General features: G+C 45.5%; 3 protein-coding genes and 1 long non-coding RNA gene across 10 annotated transcripts in view; 2 read left to right on the top strand and 2 right to left on the bottom strand.

The window, feature by feature from the left end:
- TGIF2 (TGFB induced factor homeobox 2) overlaps nt 1-7,083 on the top strand; it is a 15,117-nt gene extending 8,034 nt beyond the window's left edge. For all 5 annotated transcript variants that reach the window (XM_086702132.1, XM_086702133.1, XM_025931777.2 and 2 more), the window contains exon 3: nt 4,339-7,083. In XM_086702132.1, the coding sequence (XP_086558258.1) occupies nt 4,339-4,860 (522 nt within the window). In that variant the 3' untranslated portion in view covers nt 4,861-7,083. The remainder of the gene's footprint in view (nt 1-4,338) is intronic.
- LOC147582720 (uncharacterized) overlaps nt 1-16,948 on the bottom strand; it is a 20,856-nt gene extending 3,908 nt beyond the window's left edge. The window contains exons 1-2 of the long non-coding RNA XR_015249448.1: nt 16,259-16,948; nt 79-15,675 (exon numbers count right to left, since the gene is read on the bottom strand). This is a non-coding gene — a long non-coding RNA (uncharacterized LOC147582720). The remainder of the gene's footprint in view (nt 1-78; nt 15,676-16,258) is intronic.
- On the top strand, nt 16,918-25,392 carry RAB5IF (RAB5 interacting factor). Its single transcript, XM_025931780.2, has 4 exons — nt 16,918-17,288; nt 18,837-18,940; nt 23,818-23,947; nt 25,215-25,392. Exons 1-4 carry the CDS (start codon nt 17,175-17,177, stop codon nt 25,254-25,256), a joined length of 390 nt encoding a protein of 129 aa, XP_025787565.1. The 5' UTR covers nt 16,918-17,174; the 3' UTR covers nt 25,257-25,392.
- SLA2 (Src like adaptor 2) overlaps nt 24,826-27,606 on the bottom strand; it is a 31,439-nt gene continuing 28,658 nt past the window's right edge. For 2 of the 3 annotated variants that reach the window (XM_025932378.2, XM_086702129.1), the window contains exons 7-8: nt 27,222-27,354; nt 24,826-26,819 (exon numbers count right to left, since the gene is read on the bottom strand). In XM_025932378.2, coding sequence (XP_025788163.1) covers nt 26,654-26,819; nt 27,222-27,354 — 299 coding nt within the window. In that variant the 3' untranslated portion in view covers nt 24,826-26,653. Of the gene's footprint in view, nt 27,355-27,606 lie in introns of all 3 variants that reach the window. The other variant, XM_086702130.1, reaches the window with a different exon arrangement.

Raw genomic sequence — 27,606 nt, forward strand, 5'->3', positions numbered from 1 at the left:
CTCTCTCTGTCCCAAAAATAAATTAAAAACGTTGAAAAAAATAAATAAATAAAAATAAAACCCTTCAATGAGTCTTACCAACCTAATGACAATATTACTTGACCCTGTCTGCAGAGCGGGCCTCATCCCTTCCCCCCATATTCATGCCACACTGATCAGTACCCCAGACCACTTTGTTCCCATTACTGACCAGGGAGACCCCCCAACCCTCAAAGGAGATGTGTGCTCCCACAGTACCAGGACTGGGTCAGCATTTGGAAAATGAACTATAACTGCTTTTTAGAACACACCAAACTCCAGAGGCCAAGTCTTACTTAACACTGGATCCCAAGTGTTTAGCTCAATGCCTGGTATCTGGTAGGTGCTCAGTAAATAATTGTTGAATTGATGGAAAATGAAGAAGTCCTGGAAATGTCAACAGGCAGGACCTCAAAAGTAAGGAAAGGTAGGGGGCCCTCAATTGGGAAAAATTGCCTTAAGTCCCTGGAGGCATCTCTTTTTCCTATATTTAATTTTAAAAATTTTGCTGTTTATTAAGAACATTTGCAAATATCCACAAGAGAATATTCTAATGCACTCCTGGTACCAATCACCTGGCTTCAACAAGCATCAGCATTTTGCCAAGCTTGTTTTCTCTCTCCCTGGGGACAGCTCTTTTGATTGTCTCCTTTAACTGGCCCAGGAGCAATCTCATTAGCAAGTCAATGAGTCATTTAACTAACTGGTTTGCTGGTACTGGCCTGGGGCTAGGCAGTTGGGAGGGTAAGACCAAAAAAAAAAAAAGTCATTTTTGAAGGGTTTTCACTGGTCCCTGTGACACCCTATAAGCCCACTTTATTGCTGTGGTTTCTGACTGTTCTCAGGGGCCGTTTGCCTATTGGGGAGGGAAGGGTAACCTGGCAGAGGGGGCTCAGGCCCCACTCTTTCACTCTACTACTGATGGGGTTGTCCTGTGTGCTGGAAACTGGTAGAACAGGCACTATCCCTGCCCTTGGGTAGGGTCCTGTGGGGAGGGAAGACAATATTTAGTGAACTAAGAATTCAGTGTAACTAACTCCCAATGTAATTGGTATAAAAAAAAAAAGACACCAGTGTGGGGTCAGCTGAGCTCCCCATTCCTTGAAGTCCATTAGGACTCCATTCAAATGCAGCTTCCTAAGAGAAGCCTTTCCCAAAGCTGGAGGGAGGGTGAGGGAGGGGGGAGGTTAAACCATTGGTTCCCGAGCCCGGGGAAGCAGAACTTGGGGGAGCTTGTTTAAAAATACACACTCCTGGGGCACCTGGGTGGCTAGGTCAGTTAAGCGGCAGACTTTGTCTCGGGTCATGATCTCGTGGTTCGTGGGTTTGAGTCCTCTCTCTGCCCCTCCCCCACGCTCGCGCGCGCTCGCACTCTCTTTCTCTCAAAGATAAACATTAAAAGAAATAAAAATAACACATTCCTGATCCTGCCACCATCGCTGGATCTATAGAGCAGATGAGAGATAGTGTTTTTTTGTTTTGTTTGTTTTTTAAAATCTCCACACCTAACGTGGGGCTCAAACTCACAACTGGGAGATAAGAGTCGCATACTCTTCCAGCTGAGTGAGCCAGGCACCCCAAGATAGTTACTTTTTTAAGTCCCCCTCAAGGGGATTCTGATAGCCACATGACTTTAAGAATACCTGGGTATGGGTGGTCACAACACATATTGAAGGTACAGTGAGTGATGTTTAGGGAAGGTCTTTTCCATGCCCTTCACTTACTCCCTTTTGTTTCTTTCACAGTTGAAAAGACATTAAAATTAAAGCACTTGTGTTGCCTTCTTCAAAGGCCCTCCTCTGATCCTCATGGCCTTCATCAGCTTCCTGGTGCTCCCCCCCTCAACTCCCATCTGCCACAGTGATTCCTCCCACATTCTTCATCCCAGCCACTGATAAAAAAAAAAAAAAAAAAAAAAAAAATACTGGCAGGACAGCAGGCTTTCAGATAGGGGCCCTGTTTTATGGTAGAGAGAGGCTTTCAGGCACCCAGCCTGTGTTGTGCCATATCAATGACAGAATTCACCTTGGCATTCTCCCTACCAACTCCCCAAGGACCTTGAGTGGGGGCAAGCCAAATACACTCTTTTCCTGACTTGGGCATGGGTTGGGCAGCTGGAAGGGGCTACAGAGAATCCTGATAGCCTACCCTCACAGCTGGCACTAGTGGTGCACTCAGGCGTCCTGCCCTTGCCTGGCCCCCCTCAGCTGTGCATTTCTATCGGATGAGAAGACAAAACAGACAGTATGCTGCCAAGTGTTCTGTGGACCAGGGTGAGCATGTGGAAAAGTATATGTGGGGGCGGGGGGTGTTTTTATGCTGTTCTTTTCCCAGAATTCTAAGCCAAAATGGGAGGCGCAGCTAGGGGCTAGGTGCCCACACAGCTGCTAGTAAACGCCTAAGCTCCCCTCCCCAAGACTGCTTTCTCAACAGAAATGCTCGTCCCTACTTCACTTGACCCAGGTCACTGTGACCTGACCATCTCCCCCACATGGAGAGCTAAGGTGAGCAGGCTCAGTATCCTCTGGTAGCACAGGTAGCAAGGGAAGGCAGCTGCAGGATGCAGAAATGGTAGCATCTGAGCAGGCAGAGAAGGCTTCGGTCTCTTCACCTGGCAGTGGGGATTGCTTGAAACGGGTCCAGCCTTCAAACTGGTGACCTTGAACAAGTTACTGAAGCCCTCTCTGATCAGGGCCTCTGTTCACTGGTTCAAATAAAGTGATCATCACAGAATCTGTCTCATAAGCTATAGAATAAATGAGTAATTAGATGAGAAATGTTCAGAACAGCACCTGATTGGTTTTAGGATTATGATCTTGATTATTCAGTTATCTGTTCTGTTTGGTAAGGCACAGCAAAGCACAGTAAGAGCAGCAGTAGGGGCCCTAAAGCCAGGAGACCTGGCTCTACACTTGGAGCCTGTGTGACTTTGGGCAAATTCTTTGTCTTTCAAGAGTTTGGTTCCCTTTTTAGTACTTCAGGGACACTGCTCACTGCCTTCCAGGCTTGTACGCAGATTAAACATAACACAAGTGAGGGGCACCTGGGTGGCTCAGTCAGTTAAGCGTCCGACTTCAGCTCAGGTCATGATCTCGCAGTTCGTGAGTTCGAGCCCCACATCGGGCTCTGTGCTGACAGCTCGGAGCCTGGAGCCTACTTCGGATTCTGTGTCTCCCCCTCTCTCTGCCCCTCCCCTGCTCACACTCTGTGTCTGTCTCTCAATAATAAATAAACGTTAAAAAAAAAAAAACAAACGTAACACAAGTGAGATGGCTGGCATGATACTTGGTATCAAAGGTGCTTGTTCCTTTCCTTTGCCGCGCCCAGCCGTTCAGCCTTACCTCTCTCTGGGGCTCCCCTGCAGCTATAGAGCATTCAGGTCAGCCAGTGTCACTGCTGACTGGTGTTGTGTGTGCTCACGTGTACTGGGAAGACCATAGAGATGAAGAAAAATGAATGAAAATCCCCCACACCAGGCTGGAATGGAGAGGAAAGAGAAGCCACAAGGCTCTGGATCTGTCCTGACCAGGATCTTTCCCAGCCTGACAGGGCCAGGAGCCTAGTGGTCCCTGCACCTGTGGAATGGGTACAGCTGCAGCCTGCTGGGCAAGGAGCCATGCCAACTCCAGGCACCAGCTCCTGTCATAGGTGGTTGTCCGATTGGCTGGGTAGAGGCAGATAGAGTCCACAGAAAGAAGGTACCCAGGGGCTTGTCCTGGGGATGGGCCGAGAAAGGTGATAAGCAGGGGTAGAAACTGGTACAGGAACCCTAAGGAAAGCTGGGCCTTTGATCCATTCAGTAAACAGTAATGTTAGGCATTACCGCAGCCCACACAGTTCCCAATATCCCAGCACATAGGAGGTAAGGGGGAGAGGGTTCCTGTCTTTGCCCCCTACAGCAGCTGGTGCTTGCTTGGTGAATATAAACTGGAAGAAGAGACAAGGGTCAGGAGAAGGATCTACAGTGTGAAATGTAGGTCAGGCCACTCTTGAGGCCCTTTAGTGGTTTCTCCTGGTGTTCTGGCCAGTGGGATAAGCCCTGCCTGCTTCTGTCAGTTCTATCCTGAGTCCCCAAAGACTAGATCGGGTATTCCCATTATTGTCCCCTCCACTGGACCTTCCCTTCATTGGCTGAATCATAGTTGCAATTTTATATTCACTTGTATGATGACTTCAGTTCTCAATTCCTAACACGAATGTGTCTGAGGACTGGGATTGTGTCTCTGTTGTTTGGCTGCTGTGTTTCTGGGGCCAGGAACTTAGGTGCTTCATAGCTGGTTTTGATTGAGTGAACTGACCACAGACTCCTACTCATTCCAGATATGTAACTGGTTCATCAACGCCCGGCGGCGGCTTCTACCAGACATGCTTCGGAAGGATGGCAAAGACCCCAACCAATTCACCATCTCTCGCCGCGGGGGTAAGGCCTCAGATGTGGCCCTGCCCCGTGGCAGCAGCCCCTCGGTGCTGGCTGTGTCTGTACCGGCCCCCACCAACGTGCTCTCCTTGTCTGTGTGCTCCATGCCACTCCACCCAGGCCAGGGGGAAAAGCCAGCAGCCCCCTTCCCACAAGGTGAGCTGGAGCCTCGTAAGCCCCTGGTGAGCCCTGGCAACACACTCACCCTACTGACCAGGGCTGAAGCCGGAAGCCCCACAGGTGGACTCTTCAACACACCACCGCCCACACCCCCAGAGCAGGACAAGGAGGACTTCAGTAGCTTCCAGCTGCTGGTGGAGGTGGCGCTACAGAGGGCTGCTGAGATGGAGCTTCAGAAGCAGCAGGACCCATCACCCCCCTTACTGCACACTCCTATTCCCTTAGTCTCTGAAAACCCCAAGTAGGCATCTGCCAAAAGGGGTGCTCGAGGCTCGAGCCAGCTGTCCTGGGTTTCCATTTTGGTTCCCTTTCATACAGAGGGTTTTCTTTGGATCACTGCCAAACATCGGGGTCATCTCCTCTGTCCAGAGGTCTTCAGCAGGGAGATGCCAGCTGGTGTCACTGCACTGTGATGGGGACCTCTCTGCTGACTGCCATTTCTCCAGGCCTCCTCAGTGATGAGATTGAGATCGGAGACAGGCATGGTGCTGCTGCTGCTTCTCCAGAGAATGCCCAGGACACCTTTGTTCCAGCCTGCTTTCCTAGGCTGGGCACAGGAAACCTACTACATTCAGACCTATGCCCCTGAGCTGGGCCTCTTTTTTGTTAAGCCAAGTGTGGACATTCCAAGTTCGTGTGAACAAAAGAGAAGAGGAACCCAGAAGATGTAACAGAACTGACTCCAGTTGAATGTTTAGGTTTTCACTAAACTTTGTGTTTATTTTTCCCTTTTTGCTGGGGTTTGCATTAATGGAGTAGTTAGCCCAGGTGTGGGGAGTGAGTGTGTTGCGTGATGGAGTCTGAAGAACTGAGAACCATGCACCACTGCAACTGGTGTTTTACAAGGAAGGAGTATTTTTATTTTGGGGACCAGCTAACTCTCAATTCCAAAACATTGTTGTATTGTTGTTTTGATTTACCAAAAGAAAAAAAAAAAATCTGGGGCTTTGGCTTTTCTGCATCAGGCACAGAAGGGAATAAAGCCTTCTTAAGTATAAAGAGAGGGTCCAACAGAGAATCTGACCAAACCTTCTAAGCACAGAGCAGAGAAGAATGATAAAACCAGAGAGGTGGGTTTTTTTTGCGGGGGGGGGGGGGGGGTTATTTTTTTTTTTTTTTTTTTTTTACTATATTTTGGGGAATGGGGGAAGTAAGCTAGACCAAGGCAGTGGGTTTTTTGGTTGTTGATTTTTTTTTTTCCTCTTTAATGTTTTCCCCTTCTTTATCCTTGAAAGCTTCGCCCTGCAGCCTGAGTTTTGAATACCTTTAAGAACTTGGATTAGTGGGACCAGAATGTCAAAAGCTCCCGGTAGCTCCTACTTGGAGAGAAGTGAGCCATCTACTGGTCAGGAAGCCCTGTAGCCGACTCAAGTGGGCAGCTTTTCCCACGATGGTGGCAAGAAACTATCCGTGGAAGAAGTAAGGAATGGTGCCCCCAGCTGCTGAGGAACTGCCTTTTAAGGAGGCTGGGGCTGGAAATCAGTTATGAAGCCTGTTCACTGTGTCTTTGTGTTGCACCTTTTTTTTAAATTGGAGTTGCAGAGGCCTCTGCCCTGAACTTCACAGTGAAACAAATCATAGTTGGTCTTACTCTTCTCCCTGCTCCCCATTTTTTATTTTGCTGTCTCACTGCTGACAGCATTCAACAGCAATATGCCCCATCTTTTTATATATCCTAAGAAACACTAATCCTAGGTTATTATTAGCCAAAATATTTTTGTTCCGAATAACATTGTTACTGGGCCAAAAGACCAGTCAGGAGCCTCCAGCCTGTAGTTTCCTGAAGTTGCCAAGTCAGACACAAGGGGGAGATTCCTGGGGAGTGACTGACTTGGGTGGACCTGGCCAGAAGAAAGGCAGCAACATGTGTTCTGTCCTTTCTGGGATGATCCCTGAAGTTTTCAGGGAGGCTACCCAACTTCTCAGTAGCTCAGCCTACCCATTGCTGTGGGAATGGGGATTGGTTATTTAAGGAGATGGAGCTTTGCTCTGAGTGGGCAAGTTTCCTAGGCTCTCTCTTTTGCCGCCCCACTGCCTCCTTGCATGTCCCAGGGGGATCAGGGATCCTCACCCTCCTGAGGCCCAGCTGGGAAAGAAAGAACATAGCACCTTCAAAATTAGTTGAAGTTGCTGTTTGCCCAGCTTCTTCTACCCCACCCACGTGTGTGAGCCCAGGTCTAGTGTGACTGTTGGGAGATGCTTTTAGCAAGGGACCCTGGAAGTGTGTCGGGCTGGGGTGGTGCACTGAGCGGTAGAGGTGGTGAGGGGTGAGGGAGCCATGCTGCTGAATTCTGGTTGGCATTCCCCCCTTGTGCAAGATGGGGAGGCTGGGGGTGGGGCAGCCTCTGCTTGGTTCGGTTGTGAGATAAACCTGGAGAAGACAGTTACCCCGTTGAATTATTTGAGCAAAAAACTACTGTAAATAACTTTTGATTTTGTCTTTTGTCAAATAAAGTTTGTTTTTGGTTTTTGTTTTGTTTTTTAAAGCAGAAACAGATTGACCCACCATGACCCTGGGCCCAGCCTGGAGATAGGGCAATTGCTGAGTTCTTACTAGGCCTTATTGCTTTCCCCTCCCTCTAGTAGCCACCTGTAAGTGTTGTACGCCCTATGTCCTTATTTCCTTGGCTTCAGTCCTGTTCCATATCCCATTCATCACAGTGTGCAGGGAGCCTATGCATCCCAAGCTGAACCAGTCTTCCCTGGGATAGTCAGGCTTTGAGGTTGGTGAGTGGTGAGGGAACTTAGGGAGCTAGCAAATTTATCCTCCCCCTCAACCAGTGAGGAAAGCCCAGGACTGCAGTATGATGCCAGCACACACAAAAAGGCAGAGATGAAATGGATGCTCTAGTCATGTCTGAAAGTGGTACCACCTCTGGACTTCCCTATTATGTAAGCACTAAATTCCCCTTTTTTGCTTAAGCTAGCTGTAGGTTTCATTTATTTCATAATGAAATGACTGTACACTTAATTGCAGCCCAAATGGTGCGAAATCAAGGACTGAAGCCGTAAAGGGTCTTGCTTTATGCCCGGGCCTACACAGTGTTCACAGTATTCATTATTGCTTTAATTTTTGTACACACATGAAAGAAGTGAGATGCCCTTTGCAGAGGTAAAGAAACGGGGGGTTGGTTAAGTTACTTGCCTGGACTGTATTTATACAGCCAGTATTAAATGCAGCTAGGATCTAAATTCAAGTCTGTCTTGCTTGAAGGTAACCCTGACATCTACCTGGACTTTATTTGAACTAGTGATGGGCAGTTCACTGCCTGCTGGCATTCAACTAACATGGTTTGGGCTAAGCACTAGAAGTATCTTCTAAAGAACTAAATCAGCTGCTTCCTGATTCCAGTAGACCTAGATGGAGTTACTGAATCTCTCACAGGTCACTCCCCTTTAGAAATTTGGAGATGATGCCCCCCGCCATTCATGATCCCCAGATTAAAGAGCCCCAGCTTGAGTTTATCCATTCATCCAAGAGCCTGGTTTTCCACTTCCTTCTCTCAGTGTCCCTCAAACTAGACACTTGGCCCTAGGGCTTGGCAGAATAGAAACCTGCTGGAAGGGCTCTTCAAAATAAATTTAACGCTCATTTTCATCTGGAAAGTTAATATTCCCCTAAAAGGGGGAGTGGATGGTTTGACTGCCTTAGGAGAGATGGTTTCTTACACTTTTCAAAGTATTCCATTTTCAAAGAACTGAAACCAAAAGCGTCTTGCACATCAAGCTTCAAATTGATAAACCCTGGAGTAAGCAAGCACTAGAGAAAGTTGACAGGGACAATGCGGCTAGGACCCCTCTCCTCTGAAGCTAGAAATGTTGTCTAAAGACATCTACCTTCCCTGTAACAGTCCCACTTAGAAAAAAGCTTTAAAATGCATTTCTGAGGTGGTGCACATTGGCTCAGCTGGTTGAGCATCTAACTTGATTTTGGCTCCGGTCATGATCTCATGGTGCCTAAGTTCAAGCCCTGCGTCAGGCTCTACACTGGAGAATCCTGTTTGGGATTTTATCTCTCCCTCTCTACCTCTCCCCAGTTCATGTGCACGGGTGTGTGCTCTCTCTCTCAAATAAATAAACTCAAAAAATATATAATTGCATTTCTAGGGGCACCTGGCTGGCTCAGTTAATGGAGCATGTGACTCTTGATCTTGGGGTCATGAGTTCTAGCCCTGTGCTGGGGGTAAGACTACTAAAAATAACAAAAATTAAAGTACACTCTAGTTTAGAAACTGCTAATGGGAAAACTCCAGAGGGGAGGGGCTTAGCCTGCCTTGGTGTGCTATAACCTCACTGTGTTAGCCACTGGAGCTGTAGAGAATAAGGTCTGGAATTCAGCGGGGATGTGGAAATAATCATCATTGCTCTCAATGCTACTGGTTTCCAAAGCACTTCTCTATAATCTAAACCTGCATTCCAATTCTGGCTCTATCACCTAACTAGCTGTCATGATCATAGGCCTCAATTTACCATTCCAAACTTCAGTTTCCACATCAATAAGACGGGCATAGTAATAATTACCTCTTAGGAGGATGAACTAGGATAATCCGTATTTGGGGAGTGAGTTAAAGATTTTATGGGTTTTTTTCCATGTTTGTTTATTTTTGAGAGACAGAGAGACAGAGCGTGAGTGGTGGAGGGGCAAAGAAAGGGAGACACAGAATCCGAAACAGGCTCCAGGCTCTGAGCTGTCAGCAGCATAAAGCCTGATGTGGGGCTCAAATTCATGAACCATAAGATCATGACCTGAGCTGAAGTCAGATGCTTAACTGACTGAGCCACCCAGGTGCCCCAAGATTTTATTTTTTTAAGTAATCTCTACAACCAATGTGGGACTCAAACTCACAACTCTGAGATCAAGAGTTGCACATTCCACCTACTGAGCCAGTCAGGCACCCCCCAAGATAATATGTTTTTGTTACTGTATATTATTATTTGGCCTTTCAGCACAGGGCTGAGAGTAAAACAACTGTAAAAATAACTTGCCTCATACCACACAGCTTTTAAGTGGCAGAACTGGAAGTGCTTGGGTGGCTCAGTTGATTAAGCTTCCAACTCTTGATCTCAGCTCACGTGTTGATCTCAGGGTTGTGAGTTCAAGCCTTGTGTTGGGCTCTATGCTGGACATGAAGCCTACTTTAAAAAAAAAAAGAAGAAAAAGTGGCAGAACTTGAACAAAGTACCCAGAGAAGTAATTCTCAAGCCTTAATATGTATGAAGATCATCACAGTCGTTGTGTCAGGAGAGCTTACAAAAATGCACATTCCCAGACCTCACCCCCAGAGAGTCCAGGAATCTGCACTCTTCACTTATGCCACAGGAGTCTCATGCTGTTGCTTCAGAAACCTGATCATTTATAATCAGGACACTGACTTATCCCAAGGAAGCTGCTAGGTTAAGACAGCACCTTATTTTTCAAAGTTATAAGATGAGAGGAAGAAGGGTACACCAAGTAGTTTACCCCTCCCCTCACCAAACCATTTTACTTGCCCTCAGCTCCCAGGAGTCCATGGTAGCCTGAAGGTCAAGTGTAGCCTTCCTGAGATTATCATTTTAATTACATAAATAATCCACATTTACTGTAGAAAAAAAAATTTTAATGTTTGTTTATTTACTTTGAGAGAGAACGCATGTGCAAGCAGAGGGAAGGGCAGAGAGGGAGGGAGAAAGAGAATCCCAAGCAAGCTCTGTGCTCTCAATGCACAGCACAATGTGGGGCTCAAAATCGCCAACTGTGAGATCAGGACCTGAGCCAAACTCAAAAGTCATTTAACCAACTGAGCCACCTAGGTGCCCCTACTGTAGAAAAGTTTTAAACGTAAAAGAGAAGAGTTCAGTATAGTGGTTAAAAGCCCAGACAATTTTTGGAGGGAAACATGTAAAACGTTTAGTAATGTTTGGCACCTACTAAGAACCCAGTAAGTACTAGTAAAACATTTGCTGTAGGCAAAAAGAGATGTGGATACAAACTCAGACCTGTACTTCACAACGGATGCTCTTTCCACGGCTTGTGGTTTTTTCCCTGCAGGACTCTTCTGATTTCTGTGACTCCATCTGTCTGTCTAGGGCCCTCAATCTTACCCCTCAGAGCACACCTTCCTCTCCAAACCCTACTACAAGCAGCTAGTAGTGGTATAGAGGCATTCAGCTGAGAAGACATATTCATTCCCAAAACTGAGATCATGTGTTTAACTGGTGCTTTAAAAGGCAACCTCACAAAGGCAAAATCTGTCCTACTTCCAAATCTCTCTCCCACTTCCAAATCTGACTCTTCATCAAGTTCTTTTCCATCTTAGACCACCCAGGATGTTTATTTTAACCAGATGGATGCACTGGGATTCAGCCAGACTCCCCACTTCCTAAGATAAGGAAACCTTGGGTGAAAGCAAAAAGGGATCAAGTCTCAGTCCCATAAGTACCCTCTAGGCAAGGGCTCTCCAAGCTAGCTCCTAGTGTGGTTTTGTGGGCTCCTGCAAAGCTAAGAGGAACACAGATGAGGTTTCAGATGCCTATTGAACCTCTAACTTGCTGTGTGACGCTGGGCTGGACTGGATCTGAGGACCCTTCCAAGTATAACTTTCTGGACATCCCCACCACCATGTAATTACAAACTTAATGAATCTCAGAGTTAAGAGCAGAGCTTCACAATATAATACAATAAGACATAAAAAGAATTAACTCTTTTCTTGCAAAACATAAAGTTATCTCTTTGCAGATGATATGATCATATATAGAGAATCATATATAAAGACTCCAAAATAAAAAAAGAATAAATGGATTCAGCAAAGTTGCAGGATACAAAATCAGCACAGAAAAATCAGTTGTGGGGGCGCCTGGGTGGCTTGGTCGGTTAAGCGTCCTACTTCGGCTCAGGTCATGATCTCACGGTCCGTGAGTTCGAGCCCTGTGTCAGGCTCTGTGCTGACAGCTCAGAGCCTGGAGCCTGTTTCAGATTCTGTGTCTCCCTCTCTCTCTGCCCCTCCCCTGTTCATGCTCTGTCTCTCTCTGTCTCAAAAATAAATAAACGTTAAAAAAAAAAAAGAGTCTCTTATTAAAAAAAAAAAAAAAAAAGAAAAATCAGTTGTGTTTCTATACACAACCCAAAAGGGAAATTAAAAAAACAATTTATAATAGCATCAAAAAAGAATAAAATAGTTAAGAATTAACCAAAGTGAGACTCATGCACTGAAAACTATAAAACAGTGCTGAGTGAAATTAAGGAAGATAAAAATAAATGGAAAATATCTCATGTTCATGAATTGGAAGACTTACCTACTACAGATTCACAACAATCTCTATCAAAATATCAATGACTTTTTTTTTTTGAGTGGGCTCCACACCCAACTTAGGGCTTGAACTCCTGACTCCAAGATCAAAAGTCACATGCTCTACCACTGCGCCAGCCAGGTGCCTCCAAAATTAAAAACTTTTGTGTATCAATTGACTCTACTATCAACAGAGTAAAAAGGCAACCCACAAAATAGAAAATATTTGCAAATTACATAAGGGATAAGGGATTAATATCCAGAATACATATATTAATATCCAGAATATCAAGAACTCCTACAACTCAACAACAAAAAACATAAGTGACTAGACTCAAAAACCGGGTAAGGGTCTAGAATAGACATTTTTCCAAAGATACACAAAAATGGGCACACGAAAAGATGCTCAACATCACTAATCATTAGGGAAATGCAAATAAAAATCACAACGAGATACCACTTCACATCCATTAGGTTGACTATTATTAAAAAAAACACACACAGTGGGTACCTGGGTGGCTCAGTAAGTTAAGCATCTGACTTCAGCTCAGGTCATGATCTCACGGTCTGTGAGTTTGAGCCCCGCGTCGGGCTCTCTGCTGTCAGTTCAGAGCCTGGAGCCTTCTTCAGATTCTGTGCCTCCCTCTCTCTCTGCCCCTCCCCCACTCACGCTCTGTCTCTCAAAATATGAATAAACGTTAAAAAAATTTTTTTTCTAAAAACACAGAAAACAAGTATGGACGGGAACGTGGAGAAATTGGAACTCTTGTGTACTGTAGGTAGAAATGCAAAATGGTGTAGCCACCCAGGAACCCCAGGAAACCTCATTTAAAGTGGAGTTGGGGGGCGCTTGGCTGACTCAATAGGTGGAGTGTGCAACTCTTGTTTGATCTCAGGAGCTTGTGAGTTCAAGCTCCACATTAGATGTACAGATTACTTAAAAAGTAAATTAATTAATTAATTAATTAATGTACAGATGACTTAAAAAATTAGTAACTAACTAAATAATGGAACTGGGAGGCCTGCAGGAGGAGCTCTCACACCCTATCAGTCCTCATCAACTGCAGACCCCAACAGAGACATACCTTGCATTCAAGGAGAGAGAGACTGTTACAACTTGCAGCCAATGAAAAAACACTATACTTCAAACTCTTAACCTACTCTACCAGACTTTTTTGTTTATAAAAGCCCCTCCCAACTTCCTTTCCTTTAGTCTATAAAATCAAGTTTCTCTCCTTTGTTTTCTGTACTTGCCTTTGGTTTTGCTGTAGTCTGCATGTCCAAACTGCAATACTCTGCTATTCCTAAATAAACTCATTTTTCCTGGTAAAATAAGTAACAGTTTTATTTTTAAGGTTAGCAATATATACAATGAACATCTAACAAACATGTAACAGTTATTATTCAGCCTTAAAAAGGAAGAAAATTTGGGGGTGCCTGGGTGACTCAATCAGTTGAGCATCAGACTCTTGATTTTGGCTCAGGTCATGATCTCTCAGGTTCATGGGATCCCGCATTGAGCCCACATCCAGCTCTGTGCTGACATCGGGGAGCCTGCTTGGGATTCTCTCTCTCTCCCTCCCTCTGCCCTCCCCCACCACCCTGCAAATAAATGAATAAGTTTTTTTAAAAAAGAAAGAAAAAAGGAAGGAAATTCTGACACATGCTACAACATGGATGAATCCTGAAGACAGTATGCTAACTGAAATAAACCAATCAGAAAAGGGCACTGTGTGACTCTAATCTTACAGAAGTACTTAGTCAAATTTAGGGACAGAAAGTAGAGGAGTCGTTGGGGACCAGGGTAAAGAGAGAATGGGGAGTTAACAGTTTCCTGGGTACAAAACTTTCAGTTTTGCAAGATGAAAGAGTTCTGAAAATGGATGGTGGTGACAGCTGCACAATAAAGTAAATGTACTTCACTGTGCCAGCAAACTATACACTTAGGAATGGTACATTTTGTTATGTACATTTTACAGCAAGTAAAAAAAAAAAATACGTTTAAAAAAGAGTTAACAGGGTGCCTGAGTGACTCTGTTGGTTAAGCATATGACTTTGGCTCAGCTCACGGTTTCATGATTCATGAGTTCAAGCCCCTCACTGGGCTGACTTCTGTCAACACAGAGCCCACTTTGGATCCTTTTGTCCCTGTCTCTATCTGCCCCTCCCCTGCTCATGCTCTTCTGTCTCTCAAAAATAAGTAAACATTTTTTAAAACAGAATTAACTGTTTTATTCCAATTTTCTCCATTTTCAGTGCCCTACCATATCCCCTGAGTAACTTTAACAGTCTAAACTAGTCTCCCACTCTGATCCTGTCCTCCTAATAGCAGCCAGAACGATCTTGCTGAGATACCAATCTGAAAAGTTAAGTGTCCCTGTTCAAATCCTTTATGTGACTTCCTCCATCCTTGGGATAAAAATAATTTATTCATGGTCATCATAAAAAAGATAAGAGATAACAAATGCTGATGTGGATGTGGAGAAAAGTGAATCCTTGTCTGCTGTTGGTGGGAATTTAAATTGGTGCAGCCACTATGGAAAACAGTATGAAGGATCCTCAAAAAATTAAAAGTAGAACTACCATATGATCCAGCAATTCCACTTCTGGGAATATACAATACTAAGAAATAAGGAAATACAAACACTAACTCAAAAAGATATCTGTGCCCTTATATTCATAGCAGCATTATTTACAATAGCCAAGGCATGGAAACAACCTAAGTGTCCACCAACGAATGAATGGATAAAGAAGTTGTGGTACACACATCACGGAATATTATTCATCCACAAAAGAACAAGTCCGACTATTTTTGACAACATGTATAGACTTTGTATTATCCTAAGTGAAATAAGTCAGATGAAGAAAGAAAAACACTTTATGATCTCACTTACATGTGGAATCTTAAAAAACAAATTCACAGAAAAAGAGCTCAGACTTGTGGTTACCAGAGGGAGAAATGGAGGAAGGTGGTTAAAAGATACAAGTTTCCAGTTGAGATAAATAAGTAGTAGAGATATAATATACAACATGATGACTATAGTTAACAATGATGTATTGATATATAGAAAAATTAAGAATAAATCCTGGGGCACCTTGGTGGCTCAGTCAGTTAAGCATCCGACTCTTGCTTTTGGTTCAGGTCCCCATCTCACAGTGGTGAGATCAAGCCATACCCATTGAAGAGCCTGCTTGGGATTCTCTCTCCCTCTTCCTCTGCCCCTCTCCCTCCCCTACTCTTGCTCTCTCTCAAAAAATACATACATACATACATACATACATAAATAAATAAAAATAGAAAAGAATAAATCCTAAGAGTTCTCCTCATAAAGAAAAATTGCATAATTTTCTTCTTTCTTTTCATTGTATCCATATGAGAAGATGGGAGATTAACTGAACCTATTGTAATGATCATTTTGCAATATATGTAAATCAAATCATCATGCTATAGGCCTTAAACTTACACAGTGATGCATGTCAATTATTTTTCAATAAAACTGGAAAAAACAAAAACAAATTCTTCAGCATACCCTTCCCACTCCTTCCCAACTTGTAGTTTCTCTACCATTAACTGACATGGTTTCATCTCCTGGAACGCTCTCTTCCTTTCCCTTTTCCCCTTAACTCCTCCTACTCTTCCTTCAGAACTCAGTTTTTCCCAACCCATTACAAACCTTTACCACCAGGCCCAGCAGACTGAAAACTTACCTGTCTTGGACTGTGGACTGGGTATTCTTCCGACATTCTGTGACAGAATGATCAGTTTGTCTCCAGCACTACATGCCCCCAGGGAATCTGTAAAAGAGATTTTATACCAATGGTACACTTCCAGTGAGCTGGTTAGGATTTACCATAGTTTTGCATATGGAGGGAAAATGGTTCAGAAAAAAGGCAGGGCTGAAAAGAACCAAATCCAGGTGAAAGTTAGAGGACTAAAGGTGTGCACCCATGTCAGGTATACAGCCCTCTCGCCAGGTCCAGATAGAGTAACGTCTGCTGCCGTGTATATCACCTTTGGGGTCCAGCCTCACTCAACCTATTGAAAGAGGATCTTGAAATCGAGTTGTGGTTGAAAACCACAATTCTGAAGAAGTTCCCTAAGAGATTCTGTTTCTCACCTAAGGTGGAGAACGACCCATCAATGTTGGTATACAAAGGATGTTCTGACCTCATTTGACACTGAAAGCTAAAGGTTAAGAGCACAAATTTTGAAGTCTGACAGGCCCAGTACTAGTTGAGTGATTCTGGGCAAGTTAGTTTGCCTCTATTAACCCACCACACAAAAGTGATGTGTCTCGGTCTCAACTTATTACAAAGCACAATGAACATGGCACCACCTGGAGGGCTTATTAAAATGCTGATTATGGGCCCCACTCACACAATTTCTGGTTCCGCAATTCTGGGATGGGGCCTGAGAATGTGCATCTCTAATCAAGTTCCTAGGTGATGTGGCTGCTGGTGGTCCAGACACACACTTTGTGAACCACTGACCTAGCACACAGAGAGGACACAATATTTAGAATACTGAATAGTCAGATATTCTGATAGCTAATAAGAACTTTCTAGACTCCCACCAAGCTTCTCCCTGCCCCAGGAGTCCTCAGCCGGTTGCAACTTGCCACTTAGCCTGAGAAAATCCCTCTCAAGGCTTCCATTTGCCGAAAGAGGGTGCTGGGCCACGAAGAGACGCTAAATACAGAAGACAGTTTACATCCTGAGCAGCGGGGCTCCCGGGGAGCCGGTTTTGGCCTCCAAAGGACGCCTCCAGGAAAACAGGGCCGCGTTCTGTCCCGCTGCTCTAGGGAAAGGCTGGGCGACGCCCGAGTCTAACCTCGCCTCTTTGCTCAAATGCCGTTCTTCAGTCTCCACAGCGCCTCCTCGCGTTCGCGTTCACCGTCCCCACCTAGATTGTCCCTTCCCTCTCACCCTACCGTGCGCCTAGCGGAAGCCTGACGTCACTTCCGTCACGCGTAGCGCGCTTGCGCCGAGGCGACGGCTCCTCTCTTCCGACAGACGGCTGCACTACCACCGATTGGCTGCGTGGTGTTCGTCTGCGGGTGGACGCGCGGCGCTGCGTGGCTCCTCCCCCACCGCCGCGCCAGGTCTTGGCTGAGTGAGCGAGCAGAGCCGGCGTCCTGGCCGAGTGAGGACGGCCGCAGCGCGCCGCCGAACCCAGTCGCTGGTTCTGTCGCTGCCACCGCCGCCCCGCGCGCCGTGACTCGAGACCCCAGACCCCGACTCCTTTTGGCCTGGCCCGCGCGCCCCAGGCCCGGCCCGGGCGGCGCGACGGGAGGATGAGCGGCGGGCGGCGAAAGGAGGAGCCGCCTCAGCCGCAGCTGGCCAACGGGGCCCTCAAAGTCTCTGTTTGGAGCAAGGTGCTGCGGAGCGACGCGGCCTGGGAGGACAAGGTGCGGTGCGACCTGGCGAGGGCGCAGGTTCGAGGAGCCGGCTGGGACTCGGGGCCGAATGGACAGGCCCGAGCCTGCCCCTGTCTCCGGTCCGGGCGTGGCTGAGTGTTTGGGGTGTTGCGCAGCGGGGAGCGGGTGGCCCAAGGGTGTCGGGGCGAACTTGGCGGGCCAGGGCCTGACAGCCGGGCTCGGAACTCACCGCGGAGTGGTTTAAGGGTGAAGCCGCCTGGGTCACGCGGGAAACAGCGGAGTTGCCACCCGCGGGCAGGGCGTGTGCCTGAATGGCTAGAGTGAGCTGAATTCGATCTCCGCCTTTACTCCCAGTAGGATCTTCAGTAAGTGGCTTGTCTTCTCCGAATTAACTAAATATGGTCGTTACCACGAATAGTAACGGTAACAGTCCTCTACTAAATATTTTCTGCCGGGTGCCCTCCATGCATTATCTCCCTCAAGTCTCAGAACAGCTCTGAAGCGGGTACCGTGGTGCATTCAAGCGTTTAGCACGTAATAAGGCCTATTGCCATTGCTTTTTTTAATAATGAGAAAAACTGAATGCCTGCATAATTGTGAGAGAGGAGACTAAGACCACTTCTCAGAGGTGAGTGTGTGTGTGTGTGTGTATGTGGGAGAGAGAGGGAGAGGGATAGAGGGGGAAACCGCCAAATGTGTGTGAGGAATGGTTGGGGCTTCAAGATATTTTCACTGGTCACACACTTTCAAAAGATCTGAGTGTAGGTACTCCCCAACTCTGCTTCTTGATCAGGAAGGGACCAATCACAAACAGCTTGATTCCAGTTGGCCTGAAAAGTATATTATATTTACAATCTTTCCCTTATTTTTCTGGACTGATGAGGCGGGTTTTCCTTCCTGGAGTTCCTGTAAGGGGGGATGGGAGGTACTTCCTGAAGGTGCCCTTGTCCTGCCCCCAGCCCTGCCCAGCTCTTGTAAAACGTTTCTGATCTGCTGTGTCATTTCTTTCGTTCCTTGTACAAGGACCGGTTTCTGCAGTCTGGGGCAAGTCAGAAACCTGAGTCTTCGACGTCCTTGTATGAAAATTAGATATGCTGGCACCTGCCTTCAGCACTTTTGTTTCCAACCCTTCTTTGTGACTTAGAATTCAGGGTGCAGGAAGATGGTACTGAGTAGATTAACAATTAGCCCGTCTGCCTGTGAATAGTCTGTCTAGGTCTCTCCTCCAAGGATCAGATAAGAGTTTTCTGTGGCCAGTAGGACAGTTACCACAGCCATTTCATCACAAGCCATTTCATTTTTTTAAGCTTCTAAAAATAGTAATTTTTCTAAAAATTTTTTTTAGCACACAGGCCCTGGAATTCATCACTTAAAATAACTAAATGTATTCTTTTTTTAAAAAACCATGTTTTAGTATAAGAGGTGAAGATCAGAAAACCGCATACCATTCCTCTTGGAGAAATGTCTCCAGAAGATATGTTTAGCAGCAAGCTTTTTTATTTCTCACCTATTACAGAAGGCTCTCATGTGGCACCCACTAAGAACACATAACACATTCATTCTCTTTCTTTTCTACAGGATGAATTTTTAGATGTGATCTACTGGTTCCGACAGATCATTGCTGTGGTCCTAGGTGTAATTTGGGGAGTGTTACCTTTGCGAGGTTTCTTGGGAATAGCAGGGTAAGTCTTGGCTGGGTATCTTGGCATTTTCATTGTATCTTTTGTTTTGTTTTTTTAAGTCTATTTATTTTGAGAGAAAGCACAAGTTGGGGAAGGGCAGAGAGGGGCGCTGTGGGCACAGAGCCTGACATGGGGCTTGACCCCATGAACCAGGAGATTATGACCTGACCTGAAATTAAGAGTCAGATGCATGACTGACTGAGCCACCCAGGTGTCCCTTCATGACATCATTTCTTTTCAAATATAGATTTGTCTCCTTTTTAGGGAAAAGGCTATTGCTACTTTGGAGGTGTGTTTTTGTTTTTGTTTTATAATGACTATGTGTGAGGTGACAAAAGCAAAAAAAAATGGCCCCATGATGGCACTCATAGGTCTAGTGCAACACTCCTCAGTTCAGTAGGCCTGGGATCATCTTAACTTAGATATGTTACCTTTCAGAAGGCTGGACCAGTCCATTTATTCATGGGTCCAAAGTGATCACACAAGAGGCTACTGCATTACCTGTTGGTGGCAAGCTTCTAGTTCTGGCATGACCTTTGTACCTATGGAAATTTGGAAGGTAGACGAATTTCTGTACTTGACCACTCCCTTGTACCTGGCACTGCGCTGGATGTCCTGGATCTTGGCTTTGGCAGCAGTTGTTTCAGATCCTTACTTTTAAGTTGTTTTTTTTTTTTAAATAATTTTTTATTTATATCTGAGAGAGGGCGGGGAACACAAGCGGGAGAGGGGCAGAGAGACGGAGATAGAATCTGAAGCAGGATCTGAGTTGCGAGCTATCAGCACAGAGTTCGACATGGGGCTCGAACTCAGGAGCAGTGAGATCATGACCTGAACCAAAGTTGGACGCTTAACCGACTGAGCCACCCAGGTGCCCCTCAGATCCTTACTTTTTAAAGGTAGTGAAAAAGGAGGAGGTTGGGCCCTCCACCTTTTACTGTGCTCCTGTGACCACTGGCAGCGCGCCTGACACTGCCCGTGGTCTTGACTCAGCCTGTTAACAAGCCACTGAAAGTGATGAGTACACATGCCCGCCAGCTTGAATTAAAAGGATGTGTGGGAGTTGTCTGAAGATAGGAATTGTGGGTAAGCTGTAGTAGGAAATGGATGGGTAGGACTGTGAGCTTTTTTTTTTTTCACACAGGAAGTAGAAACTGTGATCCTTACTCATGGAAAATCACACTGGTTGTTTTAGAGGTGATCACATCTCTTAATCCCTCATCCTAGGTGAAAAGGATGAAATAGATTTCAAACTCATTTGAGTTCCTTGTCTTTTCAGAAGATGACCCAAAAGGAATGTACATTCTCCTCTTCTAACTAAGAAGGTTTTTGATTCATGATACTGAGCACAGCATTTGTCCAAGGAAAGGAGTTAAGAGTTTATGTTATGCTCTGCCTAACTTTGCTGGAGTGGACACCTGATGAGTTCGGAGTGAGGGTGAGGAGACACAGGATCTAGGGTTCATAGGGATTTTCCCAGATTAGAGGAGGTATATAGATACACGTCATCCCATTTGAGCTTTCTGTCAAAGAAAAGGCAGTGAAGATAAAAGGCCAGAGCAAGGGGGAAGGCAGTCTAAAGGCAAGAAGTCTCTCACCTTCCCAAGGCCACTTTTCTAGGAGAGGATAAAAGTGGTTCAGATTCTTTGCCCCTATCTAGTTTTGCAGGATTCCTAAGAGATTTCTCTGAAGTCACCCAATCTGGGAATATAACAAAGACCAGAGTTAGTCTAGTATCCTTTTCACTGTGGCAGATGAGTTAAGCTGATCAGAGGTCTCTAACTGTAGAAAGTCATGTATTCAGGTTCTAGCTCTGCTACATTCAAGCTGTATAATTTTGGTCTCACCTCTCAGACTCCATTCTCTCATCATTAAGAGGGGGTAATAAAAGTCTCTTCCTCATAAGAATGATGTGTAAACTAAATGAGGTCATGCAAGTAAATTCCTAAATGTACTGCTTAGTACATCACACGCACTCCATAAATGGTTCACTGCAATCTTATGATTAGCTTTACAAAGTGCTAAAAATGGCTGCTGAGAAAAAAGGAAAGTAGGTGTTTGAGAATGAATTCACCTTGGAGTGGCTCACCCATAGTGCCGCTTTCTCAGGACTGCCTGTTTCATGGGGTTCAGTCCCATGCTGTCCTGCCAGAGCCAGTTTCTCTCACTGTAAACGAATCCCCCCCGCCTTGGTTGGCACCTTTTTCCTTGCTCTTGGAAAGGGACCAAGGACATTGATTTTTCCACACATTCCCTCTCTTCCATCTGTCTGACGCAGTTGCCAGGGCTTAGGGCAGGACTGCTTTGGTGCTCCATTCTGGTGACCCTCTCCTCCACTTCTTGCCTTAACTGCCCTCTGGACCCCACCTTGGCTTCTCTTCATTTCTGGTGTGGCCACCAGTTAGGGCACATTAAGGTAAAATCATTTCCTCTGTTCTTATTATAATTTGCCTGAGAACTGAATGAGCATTCTGCTGTTGCTGAGGTTTTGCATCATCTGAGAGGAGCACTATCCATCCCTTCCTACCTGTCTCTTATAGAGCCTGGCATCACGATTAATAGGTGCTCAATGAATGCTTCTTACAATTTTTTAAAAACAAATTAATTCCCACTAGTCTTTGAAAGCAGGGTCATATGTTACTACTGTTGTTGTGTAGCCTCCCAGCCCTCAAGTCGAGTATTTCTTAGAGATCATTATTTTGTTAAAATTCCGATGGGAATTTTTAGGATAGAGTTTTAAAAATGCATTGAGTGTTGTCTTTATAATGTTTTCCCTCCACCCCCAAACCAGATTAATTTTTTTTCTACACATCTGCTGTGTAGTTCCGTCCCTCGTTTACAATATAGGATTTATGCCCATCCTTGGAGCTCAGTTTGAGCCCCTCTAGTCCTTTCCAGACCCCTCTCCTGTGACCACCAGACATTTAAATGCCTTTGTTTCTGTGACTTGCTATTAGTGTGTGATCCTTGGAAGACAGGGCCCATGCTAGCTCTTTCCTGTCATTCCTTATCTCCTCTTTTCCTTATATTTCCCTATCTCATGTCACTAAGCAACCACTTTTATAGCCAGAGACTCTCAATGAGTCTCAGTCATTCTCCAGCCCTAGCTTATTAAGCTGAGTCCCACAGTGATGTCTCTTAGTCCCATTAGTAATCTCTGGAACCACTAACTGTCCAAAATGAAACTCCTGACAGAGGGAGGCAGCCAGATTGGCTGGGTCTCAAGATTTCTGGCAGAAGACAAGGATGTGGCCACAACATGGTCAAGCCAAGGACTGTATTTTGTATGAAATCCAAGAAAAACCTTCTGTTCTTCCTGACTCCCTGCTTCTGTTACTAGAACCATTATATTATACTCCCAGACCCTTAGGCTTGAAGCCTTTGGGTCTTTTGCCACCTCATTCAGCCATTTTCCCAGTCCCTGTCCTCAGATTTTATTTGTGCTCAAGTCCTAAAACACGGTACAAGTCTAAACCACTTTCCCAATTCCTGTTCCTTCCACTCACGAGGAAGCCCATACTCTTTACTCACAAACTAGACTTCTGAGGTGCCTGGCAGATTCAGCCAATACAGCATGCAACTCTTGATCTCAAGGTTGTGGGTTCAAGCCTGAGGTTGGGTGTAGAGATTACTTAAAAATAAAATCTTTAAAAAAACAAAACCAAACTAGACTTCTGATGTATGTATACCCTATCTCAGCCTGCCTTGCTAAAACAGCCTCAGGGTCTGCCCCGTACCCCTTATACTCCTCAGCATCATCACACAGCCCTGCCCCGCACCAGCCCATTCTTCATCCATTAGGAGGGACCAGTTCTCCACATTCTTCCACAGTAGCCTTCAGGAGCAATGTGCCTGGAGCACATTTTATGAAAATTAGTTTTACGTGATCATTGTACCAAGAGATCAGTAGAGCAGGGTGATACATTATACCTTACTGCATTCTAAATGCTTCATTTGTTAAATAAAATATGAAGGGTGCCTGGGTAGCTCAGTCTGTTAAGTGTTAAATAATAAAATACAGGGGTCAAAGATCTTCCTGGAAGTGCACACAAACCTTTGGTTTCAGTTCCATGCTTACTGCTGTTTGGGCCCCTAAGTAGATAGCTAAGGGAGGGCAGGAACTGTCAATTTCACCTCTGCATCAAGTGCAGTAGCAGACAGTGGATATCCAGAAATTGTTTCCCACTGGGAATTAATGCAGGAGCTGCTTTAGTATGCTTACTTGCTCCACTAGGCCATGAAGCAGCAGCCTGTTTGTCCCATGGCCACCCCCACCCTAGCTGGAGCTACTTGGAGGCCCATGTCAGGTACTAGTTGTATTTGGGATTGTTCAGCTACCCCTCTCTTACTCTGAGAGGGCTTGGAGAACTTTTAGGTTCTTTTTTTTTAATTTTTTTTTTCAACGTTTTTATTTATTTTGGGGACAGAGGGAGACAGAGCATGAACAGGGGAGGGGCAGAGAGACAGAGGGAGACACAGAATCGGAAACAGGCTCCAGGCTCTGAGCCATCAGCCCAGAGCCCGACGCGGGGCTCGAACTCCCGGACCGCGAGATCGTGCCCTGGCTGAAGTCGGACGCTCAACCGACTGCGTCACCCAGGCGCCCCATGAACTTTTAGGTTCTTTAAAATTTTTTAAAGATTTTTTTTGCTGGGCAATTAAAAAAAAAAAAAAAAAGTTGCTTTATGTCTTTAGCTCAACCACTGCGCAGCTCCATTGAGGGCCTAGGTGTTCTCATGTATTATTTCACTTGCCCCCATGATACAGATAGTAAACTGTGCAACAGGGAGTGTCCTGGTAAGGCTGGACTGTGGCAGTAGGAATTCTGAGTCTTCTGAACTCACAGTTTGTGTTTGGTGCTTGTCCTCCCCCTCCAGATTCTGCCTGATCAATGCGGGAGTCCTGTACCTCTACTTCAGCAACTACCTACAGATAGATGAGGAAGAATATGGTGGCACATGGGAGCTCACGAAGGAAGGGTTTATGACATCTTTTGCCTTGTTCATGGTATGTGTAGCTGACAGATAACAGAGCAAATCCTGTTGTTTCTCAAGGGGATCACACTGATTAGATTATACTTTGTGATTGATTGTGGCACCATTTTTCAAAAGGCTCCAGGGATGAGAGGGCATGTATTTTAGTGAGTCATGTTGTCTAAAAAGATTAGGTGTGGTACAGTGTAGTCTTGTGGTATCAGGGCCAATCATCAGTTTATACATCTGATTCTCAACTCTGGCTGCATATTAGAAGCTGGGAAACATTTAAAAATATATTTATGGCCTTATTCATAATAGCTGAAAAGCACAAAAAACCATTACCTGATCAACAAATAAAATACTGTATATTTATATAGTATTAGACCATAAAGAGGAATAAAGTACTTGCAAGTACTACAACTTTGATGAATTTTGAAAACATTATGCTAAGTGTAAGAAGCAGACACAAAACATGTTATATGATTCCATTTATAAAAAATGTCCAGAATAGGCAAAGCCATACAGATAAAATTAGATTAGTGGTTGCCAGTGGTGGAGGGGTGGGGTGGGGGGCAGGGATATGAGAAGTAACTGATAATGGAAACAGGTTTTCTTTTGAGGGTGATTAAAGTGTTCCAGAATCAGTTAGTGGTGATCTTTGCACAATTCTGAATATACTAAAAACCTCTGTATTGTATACTTTATTTTTGTATTACATATTTTTAAAGGTGAACTTTATGAAATATGAATTATATCTCAAAAGTTAACTTTTTAAAAAAATGTTAGATTCTGATCCAAATCAAAATCAAAATCTCTGGGTGGGGGTGCCTGGGCGCATGCGCATGTGTGTGCGTATATATATTATATATATAAAATAAAGGTCACAGGAGATTGCAGTGAACAGCTAGCTAGTTTTGAGAATCTGTTTATTTGATAGGAAGCTGACAGGGTATGATGGTGGTTTGTTTTTCACATTTGTTGCTGATCCTAACACTGGCAGTATAGTCTGCTTTACCTGTATCATTTCCACATCTGTAACTCCACTTCTGGTGCTCCAGTTGCTCTTTAGTTGAAAGAGAAGCTTGTCCACGGTCCCTTTTGGAGCACTGGTGGGTTGTCCTGGGCTCTGTTAGAGACAGCTTGATTTCAGTGAGATTATGTGGGCTTTCAGGCAGATTGCATTGGATAGCCCCTGGGAAGCCCACCATACACAACACATTCTTTGCCATTTTGGTTTTGTGGAGTAGGGGCCCATGTGGACCCAGATGACTTATAAACATTGCTTTTCTCCTCTCTAGGTCATTTGGATCATTTTTTACACTGCCATCCACTATGACTGATGGTATACAGATCCTACCCGCTCTCTGTCCGGTCCAAAGGACCCTCCTAGTTACAGCACAGAAACATGATTGTAGGGGCGCCCCAGCCATGTGGAACCTGAAAGACCCATGTTTCTTGGACCAAGAATCAGCGTGTCGGGCGTCAGTGTTTTCTGCAAGGGTTGTGATCTGAAACTTTTTAAAGAACCATCCACCTTTTGGGGAAGCATTTCTGAATTGTCCATCACCAACCATTTCTTCTTGGATATCATCATGAAACACCTGTTTGCTGACTGGAGCTGTCGTTCAATTTGATGCACCTCTGGATCCGGATGAAACATTGTCTTCCTCACTTCTCCATCACGTGTACAGTTTTTAAACTATCAGTGGCATTTCAAGTCTTCTGAAAACAGTATGGCAGTATGTGCGTGGTCCATAGCACAGTACAGGCACCATCTAATAACAATTTCCATTGTAGAATGTTTTCAGATACTTGAATAAATCAAATCTTTAATTGAGAATCTGTTGATGATACCTGTTAAAGCCTTTCCCACCTAATATCTTGCCTCCAAACCCTGCCCTCCATCCCCCTGCTCCTATAGCAGCTCTTCCCCCTGCTCCTATAGCAGCTCCAGCCAGGCCTCTTTTCCTTAATGGGCAGCAGGGAAGTGAGGGGCTAGAGTTGGTGTAGGCTGTGGCCTTAGCTTTGTGGAGAGAGACTTACCGACTTCTGATACCCCTGTCCGGCACTGAGAGACATGACTGACCTCACTACAGTGTGCTAGGCCCAGAAGGTGCCATTTTGCATTTGGCCACAAGATGGCAAGGCCATTGTAGCCAGGAAAGCTTAGACAGGTTCAAATGATAAGCCACAAAACGAAAGAACTCAAGAGCTAGGACTATCTGGAGAAGAGGCTTGATGAGGCTGTTTGACAACTTGGACTGTCAGAGGTCCTCTTTGTTCTGGGGGCCAGATAGGGGCTGGACATCCTGGATTCTGTTGCTGGGTAAGATATCCATCCCTTCTGCTTTCCTGTCCCTTCTAGGCTATAATCCTACCTTCTGAGGTATGGTATTGTGAGACATGTAAATTCTCTTTAAATGATTTTTTTTTTTTCTTGATGCTAGTGGTGGTTTCTACCTCATGGGTGGGGCTATGGAGGTATAGAAGGGGGCTCAACAGGCAGGGGTGGAAGATGGTACTGGAAATCCCAAACTCAGGTACTGACTGGGTCAAACCCCAGAGGTTTAGTCTCTTCGGAGCCCTGTCCGTATTTTCAGCTGGTCTGTATTTGAACTAGAGGTTACAGGTGGGTTCATGGCACTGGGAGAAGGTTAAGTGACTTCTTAGGGCTGAGAGAGGATATAGGTGGGACCCTGGATTGCCTTGAATGCTCCGGCTGAGCTGAGCTGGGAGTCTAGGTGCCGCAGCCTTGGATTCCCTTTTGGTCTCTGCTTTGGTCCCTGGCATCATCCAAGGAGCTGTCATCAGTCAGGCTGATGTAGGAGCTGAGGGCGTCCCGGAGTCCCTCACTGAGGAGGGAGGCCTCCCCTGTGCCAGGTGCTTCAGAGAACAGGAGGGAACTGTGGAGAGGGGAAGAGAGTTGGGTCAAGGAGCCTTGTCTTCCCTTGCTCACTGCACAGTTCAAGTTTTCACCACCTGAAAACTCACAGTGGCTCCCTGTCACTTAAAACCCCAGCTTGACTCCTCCACTCAGGACTGGTGCTTTCTGTTGTACACCATCTTGTCTGACCTTCCATCCTGGCCATCTCTGGTGTCTGGTCATGCCCTATATCCACTCCTTCTTTCTCCTTCCTGCCAGTCCCCCTACAGTCCTGGTGAGCCTGGCCTGGTCTCTACAAGGTTAGTAACTCACTGGTTCCCAGGTGTCCCTGAAGGTGACCAGCTCATTTGGGGTTGTGAGTTTCCAGGGGTGGGTCCTTCTGTCTCCTTTGTTCTACCTTCATGCTGTGAGATCCCCTTACCTGTCCAGCTCTTTCCAATTGAGTGGTGTCCTCTGCACAATCACAGGTGGGGGTATAGGCTTGCCAGGGAGTGAGCCAGCCCTCCGCAGGGCACAGGGCTCCTTGAGTAGGCAGCAGATGTCATCCGCCAACTCTGAGAAAGAGACGTAGACCCTTGATACGGCTGACTCCAGCCCTAGTTTCCTCCCTAACAACCCCCACCCTGACCACTTTCCTCATTTGGCAGGTAGGGGACTAATCAAAAAAGAATGACGGGAGGCGGGTGGGGGGCTGGCTGGCTCAGTAGGTAGAGAGCACGTGACTTTTGATCTCAGGGTCATGAGTTAAAGCCTCATGTTGGGGCACACGTTACATTTTAAAGTGACAGGCGTAAGCCTCAAGCTGT

The sequence above is a fragment of the Puma concolor genome, chromosome A3 (assembly GCF_028749965.1).
Source record: "Puma concolor isolate L17-30 chromosome A3, mPumCon1.1.hap2, whole genome shotgun sequence".
NCBI classification, from domain to species: Eukaryota; Metazoa; Chordata; class Mammalia; order Carnivora; family Felidae; genus Puma; species Puma concolor.